We start from the raw sequence: 10165 nt of genomic DNA, 5'->3' as shown, positions 1-10165 counted from the left end.
TCGCTATCTTGCTTCGTTCTCGGATCTCAGGGGGGCGGTCATCCGCCCCCCCCCCCCGTCGGTACTAAGTTGGCGCAGACCCCCGTCGGTGCGCGGGTTAACACATTAGGTTAATTTTTAACTTCAATGTTGAATGTTAAAATTTTGATCCGTTTTGATCCGGGTTCAACCTTCAATTCCCAAATCCGGCCCGCCCATATCCGTTCTTTTTTAACAAATTTAGAATCCAATCCTATCCGGTCCGCGGATTTATCCGTGGATAACGGATTTATCCGGCCCATGAAGTGCTCTATTGTCCACCGATCAGAGCAGAAAAGCATTTGGAACTCACTCTTGTATCCGAGATTTCGAAGTTATGCTATAGCATAACTGTGCCACCTTCGTATATACGACGGCGGCGCAACGTATCGACATAAAGTCAACAAAACGTAAAATGACGGACCTTCCGGCAACCTTGCTGACGCACGCTTGTAACGTTGCCATAGCGACCTGACAACGTTGTATACCATAACTTACCGAAATGCAACGTTTTGACAACGTTGTACCAACGACATCCGTGAGCTAGGCAGGACCCTGAAACCTAATGACGACTTCACTGTACCAAGTTCTAGCAGCGTCCAATTTTTACGACCTTTGGGTCATTGACCTGACCTGGAAGATCAACCAATGACCTAGGACAAATTTGTGTAGAATCGGCTTCCTCTGGACACATACAATATGCTCGTTTTTTTTTTGCGAAGCTTTATTTTCGTTAGCAAAGTATCGCTATCCAACATTGTTATCTGCCGTTATCGACCGTTAATCTACTGGATATTGCCGAAAAACGGTTATGGGCAGATTCTGCCCCCCCCCCCCCACCCCCACCGGCGAGGGTCAGCGTAGCAAAATAACGCATGAAAAAAAAACGATAGAACTTGCATGTATTTATTGTGAGCAATCTCAAGCAGCAAAAGCATTCTCATGCGAGTGAAGTGTAGAACTCTTGTCCTGTAAGAAAGCAAAAAAAAAAAAAAAACGCGTAGCTCATTTACCTTTCTCTGATACAGGTGCCCTAAAAGTATGTTTGCATACTTTCGCGCTCATACATCATTCACAAATTTGTAGACAATGTGAAAAAAAAAAACACTTATCCCTTATCCCTATAGCCGTACACAACATCGGCACTTAGCCATTAATTACACTTGTTTCTCACGTCAAACAGTTTCTATTACACTTGTTTCTCACGTCAACCAGTTTCTATCACATTTACACCCAGAAGCAAATTTCACAGCACACACCATGTGAATGCACAGTCTCTCACAAAAGTACCGATACACAGACAATGTGAGGGGCGGTGAACCACCGGCTACACTCGCCCCGCCCCCCCCCCCCCCCCGCCATCGTCACCCATCCCCAGGTCAGGGGGTTCGGTGGCCCTCAAACTTGGCAGTCCTCCCTCGGTCGGGTTTGTTGACACCGCCGCTCGGTGTATCGCTACGAGACACTGAGCGCACTAATAACTCTTCAGTTTTCACAGGCGTCGTTCGAAAGGTAAAGGACATATGGTGCGTTCATTCTAACGATTCCGTAGAGCAGGGTGCTCTAACGGATAAGGCTGGATAAGGCAACATGATCATCTAACTGTGCATCTTATCCATATTTTTATTCCCTAAGCCACACAATCTCTAATATTGCTCACATCATTTGAATGATTTTCACCGAACTATCACGTCATTGTTTCTCATCATACATGATACAGGAAACACATAAGCAGAAGCAGCATAGTAAGAACAAGCAGACATTGTGTTCGACCCCACCGTGTCCACCTGGTGCACGCTGGTGCTGAAGGAGCGCAGCTTCACCAGCTCCCAGTTGGTGATAAAGCCCGGCAGACTGTCGTCCCATTTGTCCGTCACCTCGGCGTCTTGTGATGAGCCAATCAGAAGGGAAACGAGCCTGCCGGACGAGGTAGGTATGACGTCATTACTACGACTATTAGTTTGGACTATAAGTAATGCCGTATTGCCGCATTCTTTTGTTAGCTTATATAGAAATACATTTTTAAATAAGTATGTCTTGAAAAAAAAAACAAGCTAACCTAACCTTACTTGTCCAAGCAGTATTGTTGACAATTTGTAATAAGAACATTCTCCTTTCACAGTGGATTGTCACATAGGCGCTCTCTCACGTGGGAACGTGAGGCGCACAGTGACGTCAGCAGAGGAATTAATGGAGTATGAAAATAAGTGACGTCATCACAGGTCTCCAATGACATCTATAGAATGCAGTTTGGGGTATATACAAGTGACAAGAACAGACAAAATGACAAAACAGTGATGTCACTGAGACGTGGAACAAAGTGACGTCACGGGAGTAGTACGGTAAGGCATCTCATCTCGGGCAGTGACCTTCAAATCCACCGCTAAATTGTCAGAACTCAGACTTCAGAGTGTTCTATTTGTTCGCACTACTTTCGCCTTTCTAAGATATTGGTCGCAACGACTCATCGCTGAGGTGCGTGCTAATTGATGACAAAATGTTGTGATGTTAAATGTTCTACCCTCTGCCGTTGCCGTGTCATACTGATATCGCATGGTGAGGATACGATGGTGATGCCACCTAGTTTGGAAAGTGCTGCCACCTGGTGTACTCACCGAGAATGATCACCGCTGATACCGCTGTAGGTGTCTGCGAGTTGTTACAAGTGATGATCGTATCTAGTGTTTGGGGTCCCTCACAACCTTGATGTTGCCGGTCTGAGACGGTATGCTCAGCCTGTCATAAACGGCTCCTGCGGATAAGACAACGAAAGAGAGGTTACACATAACATCTCATACACAATGAGGAAAATTCTTTTCATGGTTCAAAATAAGTACGAAGTACGAACCAGTATAACGCCTTTTGGGGCGACTAACGGAGCGAGCGAGAGGGTGAGCCTTGCACGTGCGAAATTTCGAGGGGGTACCTCCAACTGACTTGTGCACGGCACCCTACTAACTGGTCTCTAGCGATGTGCCAAATTTGAGCACAATCGGCCCAGCCGTTCTCGAGATCTGGAAGCGGCACCCTGCACGTGCGCACGTGCAAAATGGGTCCCAACTGACCTTTGCACGGCACCCTACTAACTGGTCCCTTACCGTGTACCAAATTTGAGCGCCATCGGTTCAGCCGTTCCCGAGATCTGGAAACGACCCCTTGCACGTGCGCACGTGCAGCAGCACCCCAACTCTGGCACGTGGATATGCAGTGCCTAGTGGGTGCCTACCTACATGCCAACTTTCAGCGCAATCAGCCAAGTAGTTACCGAGATATTGCAACAATTACAAAACTGACACCTCTTCGTTTTGCACGTGGCACGTGCATAAGGGGTCACCCACATGCATCGGGAATAGTCCAATACTTGGTAGAAGGAATGAAGCTACCCTACAAAAATTACCGCATGTAAATCGGTCAAGTGGCTGTATTGTATATTGTATTGTATTGTATTTACATTTAAGAGCGATCCACATACAAAGTGCGTGGCGATTACTGCTCGTGGCGGCTGCTGAGATATAAGCCTCGCAAAAGCGTCCGCACGGCCGGCCGGCCGGCCGGCCGGCCGCTCATACTCAGAAATTTCCGTTAATCTAAGGAAAGACTACGCTCGCTTCGCTCGCTCCGTAACAAAAGTTTTGTTTGACGTGATATGATTTAACACATCACCAATTTTGGACTTCTGACGTGACGCCTCAGAATGGCAAAAAACAGCACGGGTGAGCACATACTGTCTCATGCAGTAACTAAATGCAAAAGTAGGTACAGCTATATCAACCAGACACAAATGGTCATGCTGGATAGGTTCATTTATTTTCACAAGTCCGACACCAGTCTGAGTCACAAAACTGGTTTGTGGTATATATCTGCGTAAGCCCAATTCAGCACCAAAGACATGTAACAATGACAGTACCTACGTGAACTCTATGTAGTTACGTCCCGGGTAACCACATGAATATGGTAGTTCCAATCACACAACTGCACACTGTATGTAGTACCTTATACACAGAGTTGCACAAAAAACAGTGAAGACCACAATACGGTGAAAATGTCCATAACACCAATTCATACCACACACCGCGTCAGAGCCCAAGCCAAAAGCCATACCAATTACCTACCTAAATATGAGTGACGTCATCTTACTATACTGGCTAACCTTTCAATAGGTATCAGCTAGTGATTGGTGTGTTCATATTCTAACAGCCACTCACGCCACACATAAGGGTAGTCACATATCTAGTAATATGAATAACATCACTACCTATACTGTTTATATCAATTGTGACGTCACATCAGCGTCATGTGTTCATCTCGACTCGACCCGTTGAGAGAGTGAACGACAGCGGCTCCGAGAGGCCGGTGGCGCCGAGCAGTCTGTTTGGGACTGATCAGAGGCGCTGGGCGGCTCCGTCACTTACCTGGGACCTGGAACTCCAGTGTCCTCGGCTTGCCGTCATCTCCTTTCCCCAGGTCTACCCGGACCAGGGCGTCCAGGACCGACTGACTGAGCTCCTCCGTTGTGTCAAGAATCAGACACTTCAGTCTCCGACAGGTAACCACCAGTCTGCAACAGAACGGGACACAGGCCAGTCAGCGACACCAGCCGGCCGACCGGCCGTCTGGAAGGGACGGGTCCGGTCTCCACAGGGCCACAAGTCCAGTCCGGTCCGGCCCCGATGCCGTGCGTCAGCTAATAGCTATAGTGATTGCAAACTACTATGGGTCTGTATGCTCGTTATAGTGACAATAGCCGTTTTCACGACGGGCTATCCGGCGAATGCACCTGGTTTGACCAAATATGCAACTAATCTCTTTATCAGCGAATATCTTCATGTTATCAGTGTTTAAATTGATAATACTCTCTGATAATATAACAAAGCAGGCATATAAGCAATTAGGACAACCCTAGCTGATAGCTGCTAACAGACACACTAAGCCTAATTTGACCAAATCTGCACCTAATATGCACCAAATGTGCACCAAATGTGTACCAGATGATGGCCGCCATGACAAGTAAAACGGCTAATACATACCAATACCAAGGCTCGAAGCACAATGTATTGTAACAGTGAACACACTACATACACATGCAGACAAGCGGTAGCATGCATTGGTCCCGTCTAGCTAGTTCTGAGTCTGGTGTGGTCTGGTTCTGGTCTAGGTCTGGTCTGGGTCTGGTCTGGGTCTGGTCTGGGTCTGGTCTGGTCTGGGTCTGGTCTGGGTCTGGTCTGGGTCTGGTCTGGGTCTGGTCTGGGTCTGGTCTGGGTCTGGTCTGGGTCTGGTCTGGGTCTGGTCTGGGTCTGGTCTGGGTCTGGTCTGGGTCTGGTCTAGGTCTAGTCTGGGTCTGGTCTGAGTGAACAGCTAACTGACCTGCTGACCGCTGTGACCGGTATATCCGTACAGAGTACACTGGGCGTTCCCAGCTGCATTAAACGTAGCTGGGAGCAGCCGTGGAGGGCGGCCAGTGAGGCGTCAGTGATGGCGCCGGACAGAGTGCCGCTAAGTGTGACGTCTTTCAGGCCGGTGAGGGCGGACAGCAGCCTCTGCAGGGCCCCGGCAGTGACACGCGGGCAGTCTGGGAAACACAGTCACATACAGACATGGTAGGTGAATGGTGTGGGAACTGCTACGCTACTCGCTAGCACGTGCTGAGACATAGCCAGGTATGACACTACATGCTGCATTCGAGCTGACTGTTAATAGCACGAGCAGTATATAGTGATAATGAACACATTTAATATTATTTGTATGTATATTTGTGTATATGTAAGTACGTATGCATGTATGTATGTATGTACAGTTTATGTATGTATCTGCAAAGAAGTAGCTATACACGCATGCATGTATACCTATATGTATATGCATTCTGTGTACAAGTAATGATGCCTACTAATGAAGAGCTGCCAAGCAGACAATGAAACAACACATCCACATAACTGGTGATTGGTGATTGGTTATGCATTTATATGGAGCACTCACCACAGGTCGCCAACACCATGTTGGCGACAACACTTCCACACACCCCACGGAAATGAATACCTATCGACGCATCCGGCATATCCGTCATTTACATACATATAATATACCAAATATACCAGCAAAAAGTATCTGACATGACTTTTACTCTTATCACAGTTCGTGCTTCACCTCTCCCCGAACGGTGTTGCCGTGCTTAGTTGGTATATGGTGTTCGTCAGTATACCCAACCACACATAACGATAACCTGTCCGTGTCACCGCCACTCACTGAACATATTCAGCCCGGTAACCCGTGATCCCAGCTCCTTGGCTAGCTGGTCGATGACGTCATCTCCCGCCTGTATTATGACGACCACCAGCCTATGGTCTGGTGGTCGTCTTACCAGAGTCTGCGGCTCCCCCGTCTCCCCCGGTCCTGTCGGAGGGAGAGCTGTGTCAGCTGACTGCAGTCGGACGGAGCTGCTGCCGGGTTGGGAGGTGACTGACATTATGGTGTCAAACACAGACACGGCCGACACTGACACCGACACAGGAGAATCGTCACTGATGGAAATGAAACGGGCAATGTCTGTATACAGGCACACATCTTCGTATAGCTTGATAGATCCCAATTTATGTCAAAATATATATGTAGGTATTGAGCGCTCTTGGTGATATTTCAAAACTATCTGCATCATGAGAACACGTTACCAGGGTTAGCATAATGTATTGATCTATTTCCAATAATATGTTTTGAAGCAAGTTTTCATTCTTTATAAATAATCTTAACCCGGCAGGCGGTGGGCCTACCAGCCACCTTCCGCGCGGTGGGGGGGGGCATTTTTTTTGCCCCCCAGTATCTCCGAAACTACTGGACGGATCCGGAAAATTCAAACGGCGTTCGATAGCCCTGTCAAATTTGTCGAGGGAAACCAAATTTCATTGACCTCGGGGTCACCGATGACGTCACAGGTCAGGTCAAAGATAAAATGTTTCACCGTTCACGGGCTTCTAGGGAAAGCGCTATAACACCGAGTAAAACGCATTTTGTCGAAAATCAGCGATAAGGCGTCAGTTGTCTAGTACATATGTTGCTATTAGAGGTCACTGATCATACCAGGTCAGGTCACAGGTCAGGTCACCAAAGGTCACCAAGGGTCACCACATGAGCCCAACTTTACTAAGGTTATGCGATGCATGTTTTATGGCCAGTTTTTTTATTTCCAACTCAATGGTGTTGGTTATAAAACCACCAGGTACGGTTTAGGTCACTTTCTGGTGGAGGTCAGGTCAAGGTCAGGTCAAAAAAGGTCAAATTTCAAAGTTGATATTTTTGCATAAAATAGGTATCGATTCGATGCAGCTCGTCACGGGGAGTCTAATGGTGGTCTTTGTTTTGCGCTACGAGGTCTAGAATTGCTAAAAATTGAGTTTGAAAATTTGAAGTCATCAATTTTGAACAGTTTTTTCGCTATAACTTGGCCAAAAAACGAGGTATCGATCTCAAATTTGGTATGTAGATAGAAGGCGGTAGGGACTATCACATATATTCCGGTTTTTTCGAAATTCAAAAAACTTTTTGGATTTTTTGGCTATTATATTCAAAAAATCTATTTTTTTGATTTTTGGGGGTCAAAATCCAAAAAATTCGAAAAACCGTAATAGCAGTTTTGTAGCCCTTTTGATTCCACACCTTTTATGTCTAAAACATTTTTCTGTATCTCTAAAGCTGTAGGCCTGACAGCTCTTCCCGCGAAACCTTTTTTTGGGTCGAAAATGGCAAAAATGACGTCACTCTTACGTCATTAGCGGCCAACCTATCATAGCCTTTGGAAAAATTTTTGGTCACCATGTGCGCTAGCTGCTCCCGGGAGGGTACTGAAAGTTTGGTGACGATCGGCGCAGCGGTTCTCGAGATATTTTGAAAAAACTAAAGGGGGGCAAAAAATGCCCCCCCCCACCGCCTGGAAGGTTAACCCTCGCCGGCCTAAGGGGGGGCGGGTGCCCCCCCCATAGGGTTTTTCGCGATAGCTCCGAACACGCTGGCGATAGAGAGCTGAAACTTGGCATACCTGACCTTTGATCCAAGCCGGAGGATCTTTTGACACCAACCGCATTTTTGGGTCAGGTTAGGTCACTGACCTATGACGTCATAAGTGAACCTAGATATGCTACATGTGCCAAGAATCAAATCGGAGTCCGGGAGGAGACGATTCCTCTTTACCGCCGTGACAGCTTTTAATAGCCTACCACCGGCGATGTGTGACCTGAACCTGCGCGCGTTCAAGGCAGAGTTGCGCCGGCACTTGTTGCGACAACAGGCGGCTGACCGTTAGCAATGCTTCATGACGACACGTTTGTGAGAGAGTGACTGCGAACGAATGTCTGTCTGTGTGCGTGCGTGCGTATGTTTTTCCCACGACACCCATCATTTTATATTGCGACCCTGGTTCAGGAATAGCCATTTTTGTGGAATGAGCCTACGATGTCAAATAAATAAATAAATAAATAAATAAACCTCTACACGGTCTTCAGATGTCGCAACTTCGCAACGCCCTCACTGCCAGAGGAGATGTCACAGGGAAATGAAACTTGCAGAATCTAGTATCCATTATGAGTCCCACAACTTGTATATCTCGGATTTTTCCTAAAGGTCATGTGAGGTCAGGTCATTTTCGTGACCTCACCATTATAAGTCAATGGGGAAAAATGAAAACTGCTATTCTGGCGCCGGGAACGATCTCCAACTATCTCAAGCACACAGAATCGTGATTTGATGCACTCCTTGCAAGGTTAGATGCGTCACTTTTGCAATGTTGACCTTGCGTGACGTCATTTATGACGTCATCAAGGTCATATTAGTTTTTCGTCAATAACTCTTGATCAAATTGAGCTAGCGAGTCGGGGAAGCCACCAATGGACTCGGGAAGACCTGCCGAATCGAATGATATGCGACATGACCTCTTTCGACCAACTTCGTGATCTGGGGGTGCTGACCTGACCTTGACCTGATGTCAACACCCCAAGTTGACCTGACCCGAACAAAAGTATATCATTCGACGCGCCTGAGCGAGACGAACACGATGCTGCCAAAATCGCGGCGCTGCGACCGTTTTTTGCGAAGTTATTCACCAAAAACTGAACCGTACCTTGGGGCACTTGACCTGACCTCAGAGGTCACCGGTTGACCTAGGACCTTAAATCGGGTACCAATCTCTGCGTCTCGTAACGGCGCACACGCTCGTTTTTCCGCGACGCGCTAGCTCCACCAGGGGCGAAACGGCGAGGGGGGGGTCGTACCCGCCCCCCCCCCCTCGGCCGGCGCGTATGTAGAAAACCAATAGGTCCGGCGAGGGTAAAGGATTTTGACACATGTTACATCGAACACACATTTTCGCTGTGGTGCTGCTAATGCCTACATAGTCCATAATCACATACTGTTTTTGTGAATAGCTTGGGTATCATTGCATATGAAAGCGGACCTGCTGAATAGATATTTGCAATCTACATGCATAGCTGCAATAGCAATGCTAAGCGCTATCCTCACCACACAACAGTGTGATTACATGTTCCATCAATGAAATCTCACCTTTAACGTATAGCGTCCGCAAGGAGGGCGGCAGCAGCCGCAGCCACCGTCCCGTCGAGTCAGGCGGCACGGAGACCGTGAGCTCCTCCAAGGTTCGGAGGTACTCCAAAACCATGATCACCTGCTTCTCGCTATGACCCGGTGGAAATATAAACTGCTTCTCAGTCAAGAGTCCCTGCTTCTGGACAGCGACCACACCGCCCGTAGATGATTGGGTCCGCATCGAGACGTCACTGGCTGCCGGTGACCTAGGCAATGTCCGCATCGAGACGTCACTGGCCGCAGGTGATCCGGTCAATATCCGCATCGAGACGTCACTGGCCGCAGGTGACCTAGGCAATGTCCGCATCGAGACGTCACTGGCTGCCGGTGACCTAGGCAATGTCCGCATCGAGACGTCACTGTCCACTGGCGACTGGGCCCCTCTTTGCGCTGCGTCGTTGATGGTTTCCGTAGAGAGGCTGCAAAGGTGAAAAAGAATAACGTGAACAAGTTTTTATTTAAACCTCGCACCTACAAAGAAGCAAAGAAGGGGAGGGCGTCAGTTGAACCCATTCAGTTTTTCGCAAAAAAGCAACTAATTCAGTTATAGGTAAGCATAACTGTT

General features: G+C 47.7%; 1 protein-coding gene across 1 annotated transcript; it reads right to left on the bottom strand.

Moving 5' to 3' along the window:
- Window positions 1-4422: 4422 nt before the first annotated feature.
- On the bottom strand, window positions 4423-9956 carry LOC122377173. The gene is made up of 4 exons (XM_043357131.1): window positions 9559-9956; window positions 6259-6405; window positions 5383-5587; window positions 4423-4576 (listed from the first exon to the last, which is right to left on the bottom strand). Exons 1-4 carry the CDS (start codon window positions 9947-9949, stop codon window positions 4423-4425), a joined length of 897 nt encoding a protein of 298 aa, XP_043213066.1. The 5' UTR covers window positions 9950-9956.
- Window positions 9957-10165: the final 209 nt, after the last annotated feature.

The sequence above is a fragment of the Amphibalanus amphitrite genome, unplaced genomic scaffold (assembly GCF_019059575.1).
Source record: "Amphibalanus amphitrite isolate SeventyFive unplaced genomic scaffold, NRLGWU_Aamphi_draft 002586F_arrow, whole genome shotgun sequence".
Classification (NCBI taxonomy): domain Eukaryota; kingdom Metazoa; phylum Arthropoda; class Thecostraca; order Balanomorpha; family Balanidae; genus Amphibalanus; species Amphibalanus amphitrite.
This window is presented reverse-complemented; position numbering and strand designations above follow the sequence as displayed.